The sequence below is a fragment of the Notamacropus eugenii genome, chromosome 2 (assembly GCF_028372415.1).
Source record: "Notamacropus eugenii isolate mMacEug1 chromosome 2, mMacEug1.pri_v2, whole genome shotgun sequence".
Classification (NCBI taxonomy): domain Eukaryota; kingdom Metazoa; phylum Chordata; class Mammalia; order Diprotodontia; family Macropodidae; genus Notamacropus; species Notamacropus eugenii.
In genome coordinates this window covers 55433504-55454542 of record NC_092873.1, presented here as the reverse complement: position 1 = coordinate 55454542, position 21039 = coordinate 55433504, and the positions used below count along the sequence as shown (strand labels likewise).

General features: G+C 44.2%; 1 protein-coding gene across 19 annotated transcripts in view; it reads right to left on the bottom strand.

Moving 5' to 3' along the window:
* Nucleotides 1-21039, bottom strand: part of DGKG (diacylglycerol kinase gamma) — a 273063-nt gene that overhangs the window by 9376 nt on the left and 242648 nt on the right. For 18 of the 19 annotated variants that reach the window (XR_011973966.1, XM_072640384.1, XM_072640377.1 and 15 more), the window contains 2 exons: nt 3638-3758; nt 1806-1866 (listed from right to left, as the gene is read on the bottom strand). Coding sequence is in view for 18 of the 19 variants with exons in the window: in XM_072640384.1 (XP_072496485.1) it covers nt 1806-1866; nt 3638-3758 (182 nt within the window). In the remaining variant the exon portion in view is untranslated. The remainder of the gene's footprint in view (nt 1-1805; nt 1867-3637; nt 3759-21039) is intronic. The other variant, XM_072640389.1, reaches the window with a different exon arrangement.

Genomic DNA, 21039 nt, shown 5'->3' with positions numbered 1-21039 from the left:
AAGGAGCACGGGTAGTAAGTGACAAAGATTTGAACCCAAGCTTTCTTACTCCAGACCCAGGGCTCTTATTTCCTGCTCACAAATTAAGTCACACCAAAGGATGAAAGGATGAACTAGCTGTATTGGGGTAGTGGTGGGAGGATGAGTTTTGAGATAGGTTTTAAAGGAAGGAAAAGGAAATAACTGGTAGGGAAAAGGGAAAACCTGCCAGTTAGAGCAGGGTGGAGTCTCGGAGACAGGAATGAACAATTTTAATGTTGAGGTCAGGATGAGGGAGATAAGTGGGGCAATGGAGGGGGGTGAAGGGCTTGGGAGGTCAGGGAGAAGAATTTGGACTAGCTGCTCTGATGGGCACAATGACCAAGGGCAATTCCAGGGGACTTATGACAAAACGCACTGATGAGTTCAAAATACAGATTGAGGATATCTATCTATCTATCTAGTATGTGTATATACACATACTCATACATATATACACATATATGTATGTGTGTATACACACATAAATATTTTGTGTGTATGTGTATGTGTGTATACACACACATACATGTTTGGTCATTTAGTAGTATCCAACTCTTTGTGACTCCATGGACTCATTTGTTCATGGGGTTTTCTTGGCAAAGATTCTGGTATGGTTTCCCATTTCCTCCTTTAGCCGGTCTCCATTTTACAGATGAGGGTTAAGCAACTTGCCCAAGGTCACACAGCTAGTAAGAACCTGAGACCACATTTGAACCCAGATCTTCTGGACTCCAAGCCAGTTCTCTCTATCCACTGGACCACCTAGCTGCCCCGTGTGTATGTATGTGTGCATGTATGCACACATACATACATTTATATGAATATAAACACACATAAAATATATGTGGTTAATGTGGGGATTTGTTTTCCTTGGCTATATGTATTTATGGTAGTTTTGTTTTTCTTGCTTTCTTAGTGGGTAGGAGAGGGGGAGGTGGGAAGAAGAAAATTCAGAACTTAAAATAAAAATGAATGAAAAACAAAAGGAAAGCAAAACAAAATAGTTTATATGAAAAGAAACCCAAGGAGGTGATAGTTCCATTATCTCCCCTATCAAATCACACCTGGAATATTCTTTCCCTTCTAGGCAGTAGTCTGAGATATTGGTGAGCTGGTGTCTATGGAGAAGAACGCAATTTGAATGGTGAAGGGACAGGAGACAGTGCCATAAATGCACAGATCAAGGGACTCAGGTATGCCTGGTCTACAGAACAGAAGGCTTGGCAGGGACACAGCCTTCAAGGTTTTGAATTCCATAGGTTTTACATAGCCTCAGGGGTAAAATGCCTTTAGGATTCATTTGGTTCTCCACTGGTGGAGGTCATAAAGGGTCATACTGACTCTTGGGAATTGGTAGACTCTTAACAACTGTTCGTAGACTGATAAAATCATCGATTGATTGAAAGAACAAAGACTTGGCAAAATCCAGGGGTGAAGATTTTTCTATCTCTTATATGGAGCACATTTATTCTATGTAAATTCAAATGACAAAATTAGGACTAGCTGCCTGAGGACAGAGGGAGGCAGTTTTTCACTCAGTCTGGAAGCTTGAATCCCAAGAATGTCCCAGAAAAGTTTTGTGTGTTGTGTGTGGGGCTGGACTGCGGGACCTCTGAGGTCTCCTTTGATTCTAAGGTTTGTTTATTCAATAATTTCATTTTAAGCCTGTCCCACTAATCTTGGTAAGTCCTACTCTAAGCCTGTTTTTTGCTTAGCATGCTGGTGGTCACCAGAGGCCTGGGCGATGGCTCTCCTGACCAGTGTCAAAGATGGACCCCACTCACCGTGCAGGGTGCCTGCAGCCAGGGCTCCCCATCCACTTGCATGGGCAACATCTTGGTTGTCCTAGAACCCAGAACAACAGTAAAAGAGATGAACAGTGAATGTTTGCAGTAGGGGTAATAATGGGGTTAGGTATAGGAGGTGTAATGAAATGTGAAGGCTTATTCTTGACTGCCTAGAGATAGTTGGGCCATTCACAGGAGCTGGGCCAGTTGTCAGGGTAAGACAAAGGCAGAGAGCTCAGGATCTGGAATCAAGGGACCTGGCCTTGAATATATTATCTAACTGCTCACAGCCTTAGTTTCCTCCTCTGTAAAGTGAGGGGTTTGTCTTAGAAATTCTTTCTAACTCTATATCTGGTATTTTATGGTAGCATCACTTGGCATCTCTGGGTTTCAGTTGCCCCATCTATGGAATGATATAATTGGTCTAGATGGCCTTTAAAATCCCTTACAGTGATTCTCTGAGTCTATGACAGTTCCCCAAAGGCCATCTGGAGGGAGGTAGGATGCTGTACTTGAGGGCACTTTCAAGGAACTTACTTTGAAGGAGGTAGGATGGGGAATGAGTGTTTGGTTTGACCCAGGATTGCTGCCAAATACTACAGCTCCTTCAGTTATGCAAGTGAGGGGGCCTCAGTACTATGATGAGTGATAGGTTAGCTCATGTCAGTGAGGTAATATTTCTGGTTTGTATAAAACACACGTTGGGTCTGATTTCACCTGATGCTGCCTGTTCTGAGATCTGTCAATTGAGGAGTTTCTTGAATGACTCCCTAGTTCCAGGAAAGGACATAATAGTTTACAAATTTACTTGCTCAAGAACAATGGTGCTCAACATGGGGTCCAGGGTCCCCAAGGAGTCCCTGAGAACCTTCCAAGGGCCCTTGAGTTCAAAACTATTTTTGTATAATATTAACATTTAAAATTTTTACAATGGCAAATATCAATAGTTATAATCCACATAAACAAAAACTCTTTGGGGGCAGTTCTCAATGTTTTTTTAGAATGTAAAAGGGACCTGAGGCCCTCAAATTTGAGAACTACTGCTTTAGAAGGCAAGAACTGAATCTGGAGAAAGGAGGGCCCTCTGGGAGTAAACTGAGATGACTGGAAGGATAAAGGAAGTATCAGGATGCTGGTATAGAGCCAAAGTCTTTTCTTGGATATGAGTTTACAGAAGAAAGAGGATGGAAGCTTTTTCAAGAACCTTAGTCAGTGGCATGTGACAGACCTAGGGACTTGCCTTTGATGAGTTTGAGATAGAGATAGAGACAGAAAAACAGAGAGACACAGAATTAGAGACTGAGAAGGAAAGGAAGAGAGAGGTGAGAGAGAGAGAGGAAAAGGGATGTGTGTATGTGTGTGTGTGTGTGTGTGTGTGTGTGTGTGTGTGTGTGTGTGTGTGTGTATAGAGGGGGGCAGTACAGAGGAAGGAAGACAGAGACATACAGAGAGACAGGGAGAGAGACACAGAGAGAGATACACACACACACACACATACACACACACACACACACACAGAGTCAGTCAGTTTTGGAGGTCTAGATCCTGTGCCAGCAGGAATTAATGGTGGCTGGTCTTGGGGCTGTCCCTCCCTGGTTTTCTTCTTTCTTTTCTTTGTTTTTCATTTATTCCTCAAAAATTTATCAAATAATTTCTAACATAATACCTGCCCTCATAGAGGTTCTAGTATTTTTTAATTGATATTTACTAGGAGAGATGGAAATAACACTCTCTTCTCCTCCACCCTCCCAAGATTTCTCTGTTGTAATCAGCAAGTCTTTTATAGAAGGGGAAACTCCCAGGGTCTACTGAGCCATGGGGTCAAATACCTGATGGTAATAGAGGAGCACTGAGCCAGCCTCTTCCCAGCACTCTTCAGTCCAGTGTAGATTTGCCCCATCTCCATGGCTCCCTCCAGTCCCACCACTTCTAGAAGATGGTCACTGAAATCTGTGGAACAGGGAAATGTCAAAACATTAATTCAACATTCAATTAAATATCAACTATGTGCCAAGCGACATCCTGGCCACTGGAGAAGCAAAGCACAATGGTTCCTGCCTGTAAAGAGCTTATATTTTATTGGTTCATTCAACAAGCATATTAAACATCCATGGCACCAGGTGCCATGGTAACTACTGGAGAGAGATGGAAACAAAATAGTTCCTGCTCTTAGGGAGCACATATTCTACTTAGAGAAAAAAAAAACAGTCAAGTAAACATAACCATACTATATAAACACCAAATAACTCATTTTTTTTGGAGGGTATAGTAGAATAAGGAGTGCCAGCAATGGAAAGTTTGGAGAAAGGTCTTATTTAGGAGACTTTTGAACAGAATTTTGAATGGAGCTAGGGATTCAAAGAAATGGAGATGAGGGGAGGAGTGGTCTAGAAAGTAGGGGAAGGCATAGGGAAATGTAATGTCAGTTTCAAAGGACAACAGGAATAGACCATGGCCCATAGAACTGGAAGACTGTCTACCCCAAGGAATCTTGTCCCAGCATTGCCAACTAGAGTTCATCAAAGCCTCTCTGCTTCTCCAGTAGAAATTTTCTTGTGTTCTTTCATATTTTTTAGCTTTTAACTCAAAATTTTATCAATCAATTTATCAAACCATAACTAGCACTTAGTAAGTACCTACTATGTGCTAGAGATGTATTCAGAAAAGTCATTAAACAATATATACTAAAGACTTTTTTTTTGTGGGGGAGGGGACTAGCTGCCAGGCAGTTGGTTAGACTATAAACTCCTTGAGGTCAGGGACTACCTCATTTTATCTTTGAATCTTCAGTACTGAGCACATAATTGTTGTTGAGTTGTTTCTGAAGTATTCATCTTTTTGTGACCCTGTTTGGCATCTTCTTGGCAGAGATACTGAAAGGTTTGCTATTTCCTTCTCTAGCTCATTTTAGATGAAGAAACTGAGGCAAATAGGATGAAGTGACTCATCCAAATCACATAGCTGGGAAGTGTCTGAGGTAAGATCAGGAAGATGAGCCTTCCTGACTTCAGGTCACCTAGCACACAGTAGGCACTTAATAATTAATGCATGTGAATTGACTGATTGATCAGAAAAGCCCTTGTATTGTGGAAAAAAGAGAAACAGAGAAGAGACTAACAAGAAGTCATTTCTGCCCTTTTTCCCCTTCTGAATAGGATCAGTGGCTTCCCTGAATGGCAAGAAATCTTCACGTATACATCTGAAAGCCTCCCTTCTCCTCAGACTTCCTCGGGGTTTGTAACAGTCTAGAACCTTTTCCTTGTGAGAGCATCATTGGAGTTGAAGGTTGGTGTCAGGAACCTTACAGTCTGAGTCCGCCTGGAACTCTGAGACCAAAGCAAGAGAGCAGGAAAATTCCTTAAAAGTTTCTATGTTGTGCATGCTGTATATAATGACACCCCTCCCCCCAACCCAGTGACTGAAGGGGAGACAGAGAGGCCTTCCTGGAAGAGTTAACTTTGGATTTATTTTAAAGGATGGGGAGGAATCCAATAGGAGAAGATGAGGAAGGAGGGCTTTTAGCCTCCTCAGAGAACAGAGTAAAGAAAGGCACTGGGAAGGGCAGCATAGGGAGTATTTGGGGTATTTTGTCCATTGTTAAACACCTACATATGGGACTTGGATGGGAGGTTGTGCCTCAGGAACTAGTAATGAAAATGGGTCTGTGGGCTATACAGGGTGCTCCCAAGGGCATAATCAGCTAGTAAGACAAACAACCCTTCCTGTGAATGGTCCAGCTCTCTCATCACTGACTCCAGTGCTCAACCCCAATTCTGCCTGGGTCCAGCTCAGGGAGATCTCATGACAGTGAGAAGGTGCAGTGCCCAGTCTCCTTGGGTCCATCAGCTTCCGTTCTAATGGTAGACTCACTTCTAAAAGAGGCCTGTTCACTGAATGGGTGTTGCCTCACTTAAAGTGAGAATCTGAAAAGACCTTAGACTAAATGGGCCACAGTCTCCCATTGCATAGTGCATGGGCCATTTCCAGTCATCCTGATGAGTATCTGGCCACTGGACCCTGATGGCTCTGGAAAAGAAAGTGAGGCTGGGGACCTTGCACAGCCCTCCCTCCCTCTCTCAAATCAAAGTCAACAGCAAGTCATGTCTTCATTTCCCTGATGTCATGGTCCTCCTTGAAAACAAAGGACAAACACAAGATTTATCAAGGCCACAGTAGTTAGTGGCTGCCAAGGAAGGGGAAGTGAATTGGGGTTTGATTATCCTGACAATGCCTGTGTTTGCTCTTCTTTTACTGATTAAAAACCAAACAATACTTCCTTGATAGCTAGACCAAGAGTTCTTAATAAAGATGGTTAAACTTAATGACGATAGTTGGAAAAAATTATCATGCTGATCGCAGACACATCAACATTGGCACAATCTACTGATTGACCAATTAATGTTTGATTTTGGGGTGATAAATTTAGCTGGTCTTCCTAGGATCACTAAGAAGCCTTCCTTTATTCCTTTGACTTGCCTTTTTTTTCCTTCCCAGTTCTTCTGCCCTCCCCCCTCACACCCCTCCTGCCACCCCTCAGTGGCTTGAGAAACTCCCATCATCATAAGAAATCATGAAAGAAGAAAAGCTTGTTTAGTAGAAAGCCTTTGGCTCTCTGAAGGAATTCTGAGCCAGTGAACAATGAATGTCCAGACCTCCAGTAATTTAATTAGTTTCCCTTTGAACAAAGCTGAACAGATTTGAATCAGCATTTGGAGGAACTTGGTGTGACATTCAGGTACTACCTTAATATTCAAGGACACGTTGAAGAAAGAGAGGGAAGAAGGCAGGAGAGGGGAGGAGAGAGAGGGAGAGGAAAGGAGGAGGGGAAAGGAGAGGACAGTAGGGGATTAGAGAGAAGGGAAGGAAAAGAGGGAGGAGCAGGAAGAGGATAGGAGAGAAGAAAGAAGATGAGAGATAGGAGAGAAGAGGGTAGAGGGGGAGGAAAGAAGGAGAGAAGAGAGAGGAGGGAGAAGAGAGATAAAGCAAAGAGAGGCAGAGAACTCAAGTCAACAAGCATTTATTAAGTGGACATGTCAGGCACTGTACTAAGAGCTGAGGATACAAAGAAAGACCAAAAAACCAGTCCCTGTCCTCAAGTGGTTTATGATCTAAGTAGGCGAGGGGATTAGAGGAGGAGAAAATTTGCAAGTAATTTCTGGATAATTGGAGATAATCTCAGAGGGATTAAGGGGTTCCTTAATGGAGAGACCTCTGGCAGAAAGTAGGATTTTAAGTGAGAAGTCAGGTGGCTGAGATGAGGAGGGAGTGACTTCTAAGCATCAGGGATGTACAGAATTCAAAGATGGAGTGCCTTATCTGAGGAATAGCTGAAAGGCCAGAGTTAATGGATGGTGGCATGCATTCAGGAAGTAAGGTATAAGAAGATGGTATTGACTGGAAAGCGGCAGGGGGGCTCTGAAAGCCAAACAGAGGATTCTACATTTAATCCTGGTGGTGATCAGGAGCCACTGAAGTTTACTGAATAAGAGAGAGACACAGTCACACCTGCACTTTAGGAAGATTACTTCCATAGTAAATGGGGGATGAACTGGAGTAGGGGGAGCCTTGAGGCTGCTCCAATAGACCAGGTGTCAGGTGATGAGGGTCTGCACCAAAGTCAGAAAAGAAGGGGGAGAATATGAGTGACATTACAAAGATCAAATCTGCAGGACTTGGCACCAGGCTGGCTATGTTGGAGGGTTGTGTGAGAGCCAGGAGATAATGGGGAGGACACCTAGGTTGTGAGCCTGGGTGACTGGGGGGATGGTGGTGTCAACACTGACCATTATAGGGACATCAGGAAGGAGGGAGGGTTTGGGGTGAAGATAATGAGTTTAATCTGGGACATCTTGTGTTTAGGACCTCTATGGGACATCCAGTTTGAGATGAAAGAGAGGCATTAGGAGATGTGAGACTGGAGTCAAGAGAGAGATTAGGGCTGGATAAATAGATCTGAGAATCCTCTGCCTAGAGTTCATCATTGAATCCATGGGAGCTAATGAGGTCACCAAGCAAGTATAGAGGAAGAAGAAGGTCCAGGGAAGAGTATTGGGGGACACCCACAATTAGGAGGTGGACATAGTCAGGGAGGAATGGCCCCATCTCTTGTGTGGAACTCTTTTCTAGGGCTTTCTCCCTTGCATTTCCAGCAAGGAGGGGCAGAAGATTTATTTCCTCTGACTCTACTTGTTTAAGAAGCACATGGCCATGAAGATCTGTCTGCTTGTCTAGGTCAGCTTAAGGTGGGACCTCAGGTCCCTGACTGCCCTCTTCTTCCTGTTTCTGTCCTACAGAACCAGTAATCCTGAGAAGTGGGCATTTCCAGTGTTGGCAGTATCCCTATAGGTCAAGAGTTCCAGATGTCCAGTCAGGTATCTGCTAACTAGAGTGGGGAAGGTCCTTGGAGATGACTCCCACTATTGCCAGAAAGTTCCTACTGTTGAAGGAAAAAGGAAACTGAGGCCCAAATGGGCAGGAGAAATGGCCAGGATGAGTTGTTGGGACAGTGCAGGGCTGAGTTAAGTGCAGATAGAAAACATCTGTTCAAGTCCTCTATCAAGTTGTCTTTGCTGTCTTTGGGTATAGAATGAGTTTAATAGGCTAATGAGATGTTTAATGTTTCTCTCGTCCATGTGTGCCTTTGAGATGTTTTTGGAAGTTTATGTGGCAGAGGAAACAAATACTTGTTGAGTACTTTTTCTAGAAGGCATTTAATGGCCCACATTTTTGGGGGAAAGAGAGACAGAGACAGAGAGACAGAGAGAGAGACAGACAGAGAGAGAGAGAGTGCCTGATCACCTTCTTTGGGGTCAGACTCTTTTACCCCCTCATGGGTTAATCTAAATCTGGGGTACATTTAGAGAGCAGAATGGAGCCCCTTGTAAGAGGAGGCCCTGGGCTTCCCTTTACACCTTACCCTACAATAACCATCTAACCTCTACTTGAAGAGGATCACCTCCAGCAAGGGGAAGCACACAACCTCTTGAAGCTGTCCCTTCCATTTTTGGATCATCTGACGGTTAGGAAGAGGTTCCATACATCAAATCTCCATCTTCTTCTCTCCACTTTCTACCCATTGCTTGAGTGGAAGCCTAGAGGTTACAATCTCTCACAGAAAGATAGACTCTGAGCTGGAAAAGACCTTAGAAGTCATCTGTCCTGACTCCTTCCTTCTAAGGATGAGGAAAATGAAGTCCAGAGAGGCTCAGTAACTTGTCCATGGTTACATGGGTTGTGAGTAGCAAAGAAGGATCTGAATCTGGTTCTCTTCTCTTTACTCCCAGAGTCATTTCCACTGTCCCCTGCTGCCTCTGTGAGTGGGGGTGGTATGTGCCAGATTGGCTTTTCATTGCTGTCCCATCTCTGGGATGACAGTCGGGGGCCAGGACATTTTCTATTCTGGCTCTTTTTGATAACTAACCTCTTAGAGACAAAGAACTCCATCTCCTGGGATCCTCTTCTAGCTCAGCTACTAATGACTTAGTATGTGGTTTGGCAGGCGGTGCCATCTCCCTCTTGTATTTATTACTTAGCTATATATTGATGAGAATCTGGAGTTGCCATCTTAGTAAAACACTACGAGTCATTGGCACCCACATCACAGGGTGGTGGGCGAAACATCGCCAGTAATGAACAAGATGGCATATGGGAGATGAGATCATAGGATCAGAGACTTGGAAATGTATTCATTGCCTCCTTTACTTCTCCTGCTCTATCCAGAACAGTGATGTGGCTGAGGGCAGTTATGCGGGGATGGAAGAAGAGGAGGAGGAGAAACAGAGATGACATAGGCAGCAGTTTTCAATGGGAGCCTCCAAAGAATGGAGTGGTGTGAATTATTCAGAGCCCTTCTGGGCACTGGAAAGCCCAAGCCTAACCCACCTGTGGTCCTTCTCTCTTTCCTCCCCCACCTTCCCCAACAATGTCTTTTCCTTTTTTCCCATTTCCTCTACAGACATTGACCCACCTCCTCTATCTCTTCCAAGAAGGACACCAGAATTCCTGTTCCACTCTGACCCTCAGACCCACTGGCCCTTTGTTACTGGCAGTAGGCAATTGAGACCCAGAGAGAATGAGTCATTTGTCTCAAGGACACTGTGCAGGGTTGGAGGTACAAAGACAGCCTGCCCTCAAGGTGTTTACCTTTTATTGGGGGAGAGGACAGTTCCAAAATGACTGTAATGTGGAGACTGGCCAACTCAGTCCTTAGAGCCCTGGCAGCAGATATTCCTAGGTTCAGGAACCTGTTTCAGGAAATGCCCCAAGGGCCCTTGAGCCTCCTCCACCTCTTTCCCCTATCCAGATGATCACAAGTCTTTTAATTGGCTGGAGTGGAACTGAGTGTGTGCATAGAAACTTCAAATATCTTTTTGTTTCCTGCTCTGTGGCTTGGAATAGTGAGCCCAGGGCCTAGGAACTGCAGATATATAGTGATGGGGAATGGTTGGGTAGGGGTTGGAAATCAAGAAAGGTATCAGGTAGAAGGCAATGAATGCTCCTGCTGATTCTTAAAGAAAATCAGGTATTGAAATCAATCAACAAGCATTAATTAAGCATCTACTATGTGTCAGGTACTGTGGTCAGTCACTGGGGATGCAAAGACACACACAAAAAGACCTGTGCCTGCCCGCAAGGTGCTCACAATTGAATAGGAGAGATTTATACAGAAGTATAAATCATAAAAAGAAAGAGAAGAAATTAAAAAATACAACATAAACGTAAGTGTAGCCAGATTTAAATGGGACAGGTGTTACATAAGGTGGTTAGGGAGGAAGGGACCAAAAATGGAGGGGAGGAGGGAGAGCCTTCTAGGTGTTAGGGACATTGAGTGCAAACACATGGGAGATGGAGATGGAAGATGGGGGATGGAGTGGGAAATTACAAAAAGAACCAGGTTCTTAGAAAGGAGTAATGTGCAGAAAGACCGAAAGGTAGGAAGGTGACAAGCTGCAACCTCAGTTTCCATCTTCTCTCTAGGGCAGGCCTTTGTTACTTCTCCCCTCCTTGAATCCAAAGGCTTTCCACCTGTTCTTTCCACTTCTATCTGTACACATGCACCCCAATCCGTCCTGCAGACCACTTGCCAAGTTAATCTTGCTAATGTACAATGGGCTGGTGGTATGACCCACTTAGCTTTCCAGTGTTCCAGGAACCTTTCCAAACTCCAGGCTGCAGAGCAGTTGCTGGTCTGCATTGGTGTAGGGAATTTCCTTGCTGGGAGCTCCCCACACTGATGAAATGGCAGATACAGCTTAAAAAAAAAAGGATGGTTCAAATGATATCACTCCCTACTCAAAAACCATTCAGTGGTCCTCTCCTGAGTGCTGAATAAAGTCTAGATTCCTTAGCCTGGCATTCAAGGCTACAATATTACCTCCATAGACCTCTAATTATCTACAATGCCCCTTCCCAACCTCAAGCATCTCAATGAAATACCTCATCTTTCCTCAAACATCATCCATGTCTTTTTACTCCTGCCTCTAGTTTAATGAAGAAGTTGGCTCATGTGGTGTCTAAGGTTCCAACTTGATCTCTGTGCCAGTGTGGACATAGGGATTTGCCCTTTTCCTCTTAGTTCCACTTGTTGAAATCTTGCACGTTTTCCAAGGCTCAGCTCACACTCCACCTCCTTTAGGAAACCTCTTGTGATTGCCTCCATCCCAATGTGGCTTCTTCTGCCTTTGAATATTCATTTGTTACTGGAGTGCCAAATTTGATAGCAAGAGCCCTCAATTCTATGCCATTGGCCATGGTCCAATTGTGAGTGGATTCCTCTTGAATTACCTGAATATAGCTTGTGTTTGGCTCCACCTACACCTTAGTTTTGGCTTATTTCAGGCTCTCCTAGGGCTTATTCAAATCAGTTAACCTGTCAGAGCCCAGCTGCTACTGACCATTTCAACATAAAGCACAGTTATGATAACATGTAAAGAACAGAAATGGAACTTGTTTTTGAGCGCCAGTTACCAAAGGAATAGGGCCATTTCCTTCTATGCCAAGGTGATGTAGATAGACATACATGCATATATATATATATATATATATATACACATAAGGAAGGGAAACTACCTTTCCATATCAAATATATATGTGTGCTTTATTTATGTACATATTCCCTTTGTAGTTCAGTTGTTTCTCAGTCATGTGTTACTCTCAGTGACCCCATTTGGAGCTTTCTTGGAAGAGACACTGGAGTGGTTTGCCATTTCCTTCTCCAATTCATTTTACAGATGAGGAAACTGAGGCAAACAGATGGGACTGCCCAGTGACTTGCCCAAGTTCACATAGCTAGGAAGTGTCTGAGGCTGACTTTGAACTCGCAAAGATGAACCTTCTTGATTCCAGGTCCAGTGCTATATCTATTGTGCCTCTTAGCTGTCCCCTTATTGCCTTTTAGACTATACACTCCTTGAGTGCAGGGACTCTGTCTTATTCCCTTTTAAATTTCCAGCAGTAAGTACCAAGCCTTACACATAATAAATAGTTGCTCAGCAAATGATTGTTGAACCCAATAATGAGCCACTTTCTTAGTAACTTTCTTCTAAGAAAGTCCCTTTTCCATTAGGGACCTTATCTCAATAGAACTTAAAGATGGAGTGGGAGGACAGGGTGTTCTGCCTGTCATTAGTTGATGGACATGCCCTCGTACCCTTTGAGGCAAACATACATAAAGTTCTTAAGCAATGAAATCTGGGCTCTGCGACTATTTCTTAGCCTTACTCCATTTCCCACCTCACCCTAGAAAGAGAATAGTGGTGAAACAGAATAGGTTCAGTCTCTAGCTTGTCTTAGAAAGGGAAGTATTTGTGAAATTCTCTTTGATAAAGTCAGGAACCAGTCAGTTGTGAGCACTTAGTGTGAGACATGGGAGTCAGAACTGGAGGGGATTTCCTCAATCATTTAAAACAAACCCTTCATGCTATAGGTAAGCCAAGTGAGGGTCAAGGTGACACAGGTCATGAGCATGCAAGGTACCATTTAAATCTAAGTCTCCAGGTTCCCTGTCCAGGGCTCTTCCCTGGTGCCAAGTGTGACAAGATACGATATGGAAAATGAGGATAAAAAGGGAAGAGACTCAATCTGCGTATAACATCACTGGGGTACCATCTTGCTTCTCCACAAAAGATAGAATGGGGAAAGTGACCTCCAAACTGAGGGCATCATAGGGTCATATATTTAGATCTGGGAGAGATTTCAGAGGCCAATCTAATCCAATCCTCTCATTTGACAGGTAGGAAAACAGAAATCCAAAGAGGTTAAATGTTTTGCCCATGGTCACATAGATAGTAGGTGGCAGGATTTGAATTCAGGCCCTCTGGCTCCCAATCCAGTGCTCATTCTACTGGGTCACTGTTTTTAGAGAGAGAAAGAAGAAGGCAACTTATAGGCCCTGCCTCCTTTTGTTGACCATTTCCTTGTTCTCTTAACTCTTCAACAAAAGGCAATAATTTTAAGCAAGTTAGAGGATGTGGATGCTTAAAGAAAAGATATGTTGAGGAAGCATTGGCCTGGGAGGCCCTGTATAAAACAGTCAAAGCACAGGAGACCAGGGGATCCTTAGTATTTGCTGACAGGTGGATGCCCCTTTTCTGCTGGGACCCCAAAGCCAATGAAACCAGCGAGGGGCTGATTCAACAGCTACCGGCTTGGAGCTCCCCATGACGGTTCTGAGTTGTATTGCCAGATCCAGATCAACTAGCTCGGGAGCCATGGTCAAAAAAAGAGCCACTGAACTCCTCTGTCCTCCCTGTATTGTTGCTTCTAAGTTAAATATAATAATATATATAATATAATAATAACAACCATAATTGCTAAGAGTTATATAGTTTTAAGGTTTGCAAGATACTTTACATGCTATCCCATGGGATCCTCACAATAACCCTATGACATAAGCATAGTATTTCCCCATTTTACAGATGGGGAAACTGAGGCTGAGATAGATATAAGTAACTTGCCCAGGGCCACATGGCTCATTAGTGTCTGAGGCAGGATTTGAACTCAGGCCTTCCTGACTCCAAGGGTCCACACTCTACCCACTCTAGTTACTCAGGTCTGTCCTTTCCCGGTGAATGCTTAAGGTCCCATCAGGACATCAAACAATATGGAGTCTTGTGACTCTTGGCAACCCAGGTGTTGGGTAACCCAGATGTAGCTGTGGTGACCAAGGGATGATATCAGGAAGGCTGGATGATGGTGAGGGTGAGAAGGAGAAACAGTCAAGAGACACTGAAAAGCATGGAATTATCGTGACACCAATTTTGAAATTCTTCATAAAATGTAATTTCTATGACTAACATAAGACCAGAAGGTTCAATTCATTTCATTTTGATGCAAATAAATAGGTATTTATTAAGCATCTACTATCTGCAGAGCACATGTTTGGTGTTAAGGATATACAGAAAAAATGCCCCATTTCTGGCCCTCAACTAGCTTCCATTCTACCTGGAAAGAAATGACCTCCACACCGAATCATGGTCTAACACGTTAATGAGGTTAAGTGCTTCTATCAGTATTTGGGGTAGAAGGCTGAGAAGCAGAGCTGATTCCTTCCTCTTGGCTGCCGCCATCCTCCTGTGGGCTTCACCTAGTGTTTCCAAGTCCTCCATTTAGATGTGGCTTTTGCTAGAGTCTTGACCCTTCACTCCTGGAGGGAAGGGTTTCTTTCAAATCTGCTTGGAAAAAAAAAGGCACTGAAGGTGCCTAAAGCCAACTCCAGTCCTTGCCTCACAGGGACGGCCACAGACTCAGTTGTGCAGAGGTATTCTTTGGTCTAAAGTCATTTGGCTTTTCTCTGATTTTAGGAAGTTATAAAACATGAATCAACAAAATCTTTTTTTTTGGCTAGCTCCTAACTTGCTGTTCCCAGCAGCTATAAATGTCTCTCTGTCTCTGTCTTTGCCTCTCTATCTCTGTTTCTCCTCTTTCTTTCTCTGGGGTCCTTGCCATCCATGTGCCTTATCTTTTCTGAGGACATACATAACGCAGTATTTTAATACACAACTATGTTGTTATGTAGCAATGGGTAAAGAGCAAATAAACTCCTAAAGAGAAATGATTTGGTAAAGTTGACAAGACAGAGACAGAGAGAAAGACAGAGATAAAGAAATTGAGACACAGAACGAGAGGAGAGAAAAGAGATAAAAGGGGAAATAGAGAGACAGAGAAAGACAGAGACAGAGAGACAGAGGAAGAGAGGGAGGGATGGAAAGAGAGAGGAAGGATGGGGAAAAGACAGAAGAGGATGGAGGAGTAGAATCCTCCAGGGTCTGTCTCCATGAGTACACTACTCAGGACTGGCTATTTTCTGATCCTCTCAGCTCCTGGTCACACTGTTTTGATAATGGAGTCACCACATCCTCTTCTCTCCCTCCAGAGGCCATGGCTGACACTGCTCAGGAGTAGCAGCATCTTCTGCAGCTTCACACTCTCTTTTGCAGAATAGCCCCCATACCCTCACACAGTCCCTGGCACCTTGCCCTCAGTGTGATTGCTGACCTCTTGCTCCTTATGAGGTTTCTGTGGTCCCTTCTCCTTTAGGATGAGGGGAAAGAGAATGTCCTTTCAGACACAGGAAGAGACACTTTAATCCTTGATTCCATGTCCAGTAAAGTTCAGTTGAAAGCAACGGGGTAGGTTTAGCTTGGAGAAGAAAAGACTGGGAGATGGTGGGTGGGACATGCTGGCTACATCTTTTAAGTATTTGGAGGACTGTAGTAGGAAGGAAGGCCTAGATTTGTTCTGTTCGGTCTCAGAAGTCTGACTTGAGAGGAGAGTGTCAAAGAGGCAGATTTAGGCTTGGGGTAACCTCAAGAGTTGGTCTTAAGGGGAGGGGGCTGCCTGCAGAGGGAATGGGCTGCCCTTCCTTGAGGTCTTTAGCCAGAGGCTGGACCACCACTAGCTTCTTTATTCAAGAATGGGTTGGATTTGCTGATTGTTGAAGTGCCTTCCAGCCTGGGGAGTCTGGGATAAAATGCTCAGTTGCATCCTGTTCCAGGGAAGCAGAAAGCTGAGCTCACATGTCTTTGAAGTCTCCCCTCCCCCATCCCTGGGATGGGGGTGGAGGGGGTGAAGCTAGAGAGCTGGTAGCGTCATCTTCCCCCTCCGCTCTTCCTCCACCTCTACCTTTTGTTCTGGGAGGGAGCATTCTGTTTAAGACTGTGCTTCACAAAACAGTTCTGTGTTTGGGGGTTGGCTGCTGGGCTACTGTGTGGTGCAGAGAACTGTCCAAGTGGGAAGAGCTTTCAGGAAATGGATCTGGAGCTGGGGGTATGACGCCACCATGCATGGACACCCAGGCTTCTGCAAAGGGGTGCAGGACTGGGCCCAAGTGAGGCTTTTGAGGAGGCTGGGGAGACCTGGCTTCCTCCTGAGGAGCTGTGGATAAGAGAGGACCATAATACAAGTCACAGAACCTCTAGACTATTCATCTAGTCCAATTTCCTAATTTAACAGTTAAGGAAGTTGAGATTCAGATGACTGAAATGCCCAAGGTCACACAAGTAAATGGCTGGTGCAGAATTTGAACCCGGACTCTCCAACTCGAAATCCAGTAAGCTTTCTGCTGTGCCATACTGTCTTAGAGCAGAGGAGCCAGGACAAATTCTCAGATATCCTGGAAGGCTGAAGGAGAAGGGAGAGCCTAAGAGCAGGTACCTGCGGGTGGATAAACCTCTACCCAGCTCCTCCTCATTAGAGAAGACTTCTCAGCAAGCAGTGTTGTTAAAAAAGGAGAGTCGGGTTTTCTTGGCTCGAAGGTAAAGTACTAATTGGTGTTTTATTTGGTGTGACTAACTTTGCTCTCTGAGTTCAGGAAGCTCTAACTCCAAGAACACCATGTGCTATAAAAGAGATCAATTAGCAGGGAGCCCCTGAAATTGTATCCTACCTTAGTGTAGCAGGCAGGGCACATAGAACAAGTCTAATTGGAGATTCAGAACACACAACAGGAATGGATGAATAAATGAGGGAGGGAGGGAGAAAGCATTTATTAAATGCCTATTAGGTGCTGAGGATACCAATGAAAACCTAGCAGTCTCCGCACTTCAAAAGCTCACTTTCTAAAGGGTAAGACAATACTCAAGAAACAGAAACATAACAGATGATGAGAGGTGAGAGTGGGTGACGAAAAATCAATTTAATTCAAGGCAATTCAGCAAGCCTTCCTCAAGTTCTTGGTTTCTCACCCTAGGCACTTAGCACAATGCCTGGCACACAGTAGGCATTTAATAAATGTTTCTTGATTGACTCAGGCTGGTCCCAGCTCTTCTGCACTGACCTCTGCTTCTGCCCAGGAGACGGGGCTGTGGCTAAGAGGGCGCAGGTCAGTGCAGAGGTCCACCCAGCGCCCCACCACCCACCTGGACTATAAACCAAACAGGATAGACCAGAATTGTCTCTCCTCCATCTATCCTCCCAGCAGGGGCCCAAGCGATGCTTCTGAAGAGCAAATCTGACCAGTTCAGTTTCCTGTTCAATAAGCTTCACCGGGAACTTTCCCATTGCCTCAAGATAAAATACATCATCCTTGATTTTGCTTTGAAAACTCTTTCCATCGTGGCCCCAATCTATTTTCCCAGGTTGATTGTACGTTACTTCCCCTTATAGACACCAAGCTCCGCTTGCGGTCATGCCTGCTCCCCTATTTCTTTGCACAGGATACCCTTAGGGGTGGAATGTCCTCCTTCCTCACCTCCACCTCTGGGCACTCTCCTCCCACCTTGCAGTCTCAGCTCAAGGGCGACATTTGACTAGAGGCCTTTCCTGATTCCCCAAATCGTTAGCACATCCAGACGCCAAATTATTGCATCATATATATATATATTCTTTTTTTTTTTTTTTTTTTACTACTTCTCTGTTTACATAAGGTATGGGAAAAATGCTGTATCTGGGCCCAGAGGACCTGGTTTCAAATCCTGTCTCTGTCTGTGCAAAGCTTGTGTGACCTTGGACACCTCACTTCTCTGGGCTTCAGTTCCCTCAACTGTAAAATGAGGGTGTCAGATTAGATGATCCTTGAAGTCCCTGCCAACTCCATCTATGATCCTATGTCATTTCCCCCAGTAGAATGTAAAGCCCTTGAGTGCAGGAACTACTTCACTACTCCCTCCCTCCCAGCAACTACTACTGGATCCCTAGGGCCTAGAACACGGTTTTCTTTTTGAAGTTTTCTTTGGTTTGGATTTCTGATTTCATGGGTACAAAGAATCTCCGGCGATGCAGATCTATAGCTTGTCTAACTTAGTCTTAATGGCTATTAGGGGTGGGGATGGGGACTGAGACACAGGATTTGAAGGCAGGTCTTGTGACTCCAAGATCACCCCTTCACCTACTGACCAGTCTGTACGCTGCACACAGTGCTTATGACACATTTATTGAATCGGATTTTGATACTTTCAAGATGTCTTCTTTTTTGACTATGAGTGTACTTATCTTATCCCCCTTACTAGACTGGAAGCTGCTTGAAGGCAGGGGGTTTCCTTTATTCCTCTCTTTCCCCCTCTAGCCACATTAACATTGTTCAATGTCAATATCAAATCCACAAATATCTAATAAACGATGAGGAAGTCTGTGGGGTTACAAGAATTAAAGACTCTACCTGTCTGGTTTCCAGGGATCTCTGAGGATCCCTGGGAATCTCTAGATTGATGAGACTTTCTTCAATGGGGCCCTCCTGAAAGAGGAAAGAAGTCAGGGTTGCTAGGACAAGGTCTGGCCCACTGGAGGAAGGTCTGCACTTGACCTACACACCCTCCACCCTTCCTCCAAGTCTAGGACCTCTCTCTTCCCTCTCCTGCATTTGCTCAGCTTCTACCCTTTTCTTGGCCCAGGGATGCCTCAGAGACCACTACCCATGTATAGCCCCTGCATAAGTAGGTAGGTGATTATCTGAACAATATTACAATAGAACTTCTTAGTTTTAGGGTGGAAATGAGTTATAGTTGAGTAGTAATAATGTTATCTGTCATGGAGATATAAATAACCATCTCCTCTGAGCGAAAGGCTAGGATCAGTAGTTGTGCTAAGCTGCTGGATATGGAGACAGGACCTGAGATCAAATCCCAGCTTAGTTGCTTACTACTTGTATGACCTTGGGCAAGTCACCTTGCCTCTTTGTGTCTCACTTTCCTCATCTGTAAAATGTGGAGCTTGAATTAGATGGCCTCTGAGGTCTATCCTAGATCTAGTTATAGGATCTCCTTATTCAGATTTAGAGGAAGCAGCAATGCCTGGCTCATCTCATGTTCTCAGGCTTTAAAAGCATGTTTATGCCAAGAAAAAGCTGCCTCCTGTAACTTGTGACCTCTGGGGTACTTAAACTGGTCCTTTTTGTGAACACTAGAGCCTTCTGTCCAGTCCTTAGACCGAATGGCTTCATTCATTCTTAAGCTTTGCTGGATCTGGTAGCAACAACTCACATATACAGAAGGGATGCAAAATGTTCTTGGAATAAGAAACAGTTTGAAGTGGACCTTGATTGGTGGGTAGAAACTGGCCCAGAAGGGTTGGAGTAGGGGAGAGTATGCCAGGTGGAGGGACCTGTGTGAACCAAAGCACAGACTTGAGAAAATAGGGACACATTTGGGTAAGGGAGAGAGGCCAGTTCAGCTGCTCAGAGGGTGCACAGAGAGTGGTGAGAGGGAACGTGGGGTGGTAATGGGGAGCATGAGAAAAATTGCTCTAGAAACCCGAGTCGAGTCAGTATCACCAGCGGACTGGAAGTGAATGCCCAACAGTTGCACTGGAATGTAAACACCTCAAAGGCAGGGAGCAGTTCACTTTTGTCTTTGTACCTCCAGCACCAGTAGGAATTCACTACATGCTTTTTCATTCATTCATTCGTTCGTTCATTCATTCATTCATTCATTCATTCATTCATTCATTCATATTACCAAATTACTGAAATGACTTCCTAGAGCTGGCCTTTTCCTCCTCTCCTTTCTGCCCAGGGATCTGATGGGCCACTCTCTTAGAATTCCCTGGGAGCATGGAGGAGGTATTAAAGAAGGTGGAATGAGCTTTGGGTTACTTAGATTAGGAACATCAGAGGAAGCTTTATGTTCATCAATCTCCCCTTACCCATCAATCACCCCTATGAACTACTTCCAGTGTGGTGCAGTGAATACAACTTTTTCCTTGGAATCAGGAGGACTTGAGTTCAAATCCTCCCTCACACATGCAACCCTGGGTAAGACACTCTGTTTTTCTCAAACTCAGTTTTCTCACCTATAAAATGGTGAGAATAATACCACCTATATCACAGGACTGCAGTGAGGATCCAACTAAATAATAATACACACAGAGTGCTTTATAAGCCTTAAATGCTATAGAAATGCTAGGTAATATTATCATTCTTATTTGCACCCCTTCCACTCCCTGTGCCACCAGCATGTTCTCATCCCCTCATCCCTGTGCTATTGCAGAAGGCTTTTTAAAATGAATTTTAAAATATCCTTTATTTTGCCATCAGGTTAATTTCTCAATGTATCCCTCCTGTCTTCCCCCTCCCAGAGAACTGTCCTTCATAACAAAGAACAAAGAAGAGAAAAATACAGTAAAACTAACCAGAATATCAAAGGAGTATGATAGTATATGTAGTGTTCCACACCCATAGTACCCCACCTGTGGTCTTTTATCCTGTTCTCTTCCTTCTTTAATGACTACATCCAGATTCATCCTCCTAAAGCTCAGTTCTGAGCATGTCTCTCTCAAAAACCTTCAATGGTTCTCCATTGCCTACATGAGAAAATCTGACTTCTTCAGCTTGGCACTCAAGGCCCTCCAAAGTCTGACTCAAACCTCCCTTTACAGCCTCGTCTCCCATTTAGTCTCCTAAATAAACTTACCACTATAGCAAACTCATTACTCCAGAACATGCTTCCATCTTTCCAGGCCCTTTGGCCTACCTGACTAATGTAGGGGGCAGAACACTGCCTTTGGACTCAGAGGATCTCGGTTTAAATCCTATCTCAGATACTAGCTTTATGACCTTGAGCAAGTAACTTCCACTCCCTGTGTCTGTTTTATGTCATCTGTTGTACTTAGGTTGTACTATATGCCTTTTGAGGTCTCTTTTATAACTAAGATCCTTTAGACTCTCAGCGCCTCAGTTACCACTTTGTTAAAATGGGGATAATAATACCTGTCCTACTTATCTCACCAAATGGTTGTGACGAAGATTCTACAAGAACATGAGCTATTATTCATTTGTGCTTATCCTCCTGCCCAGAATTTC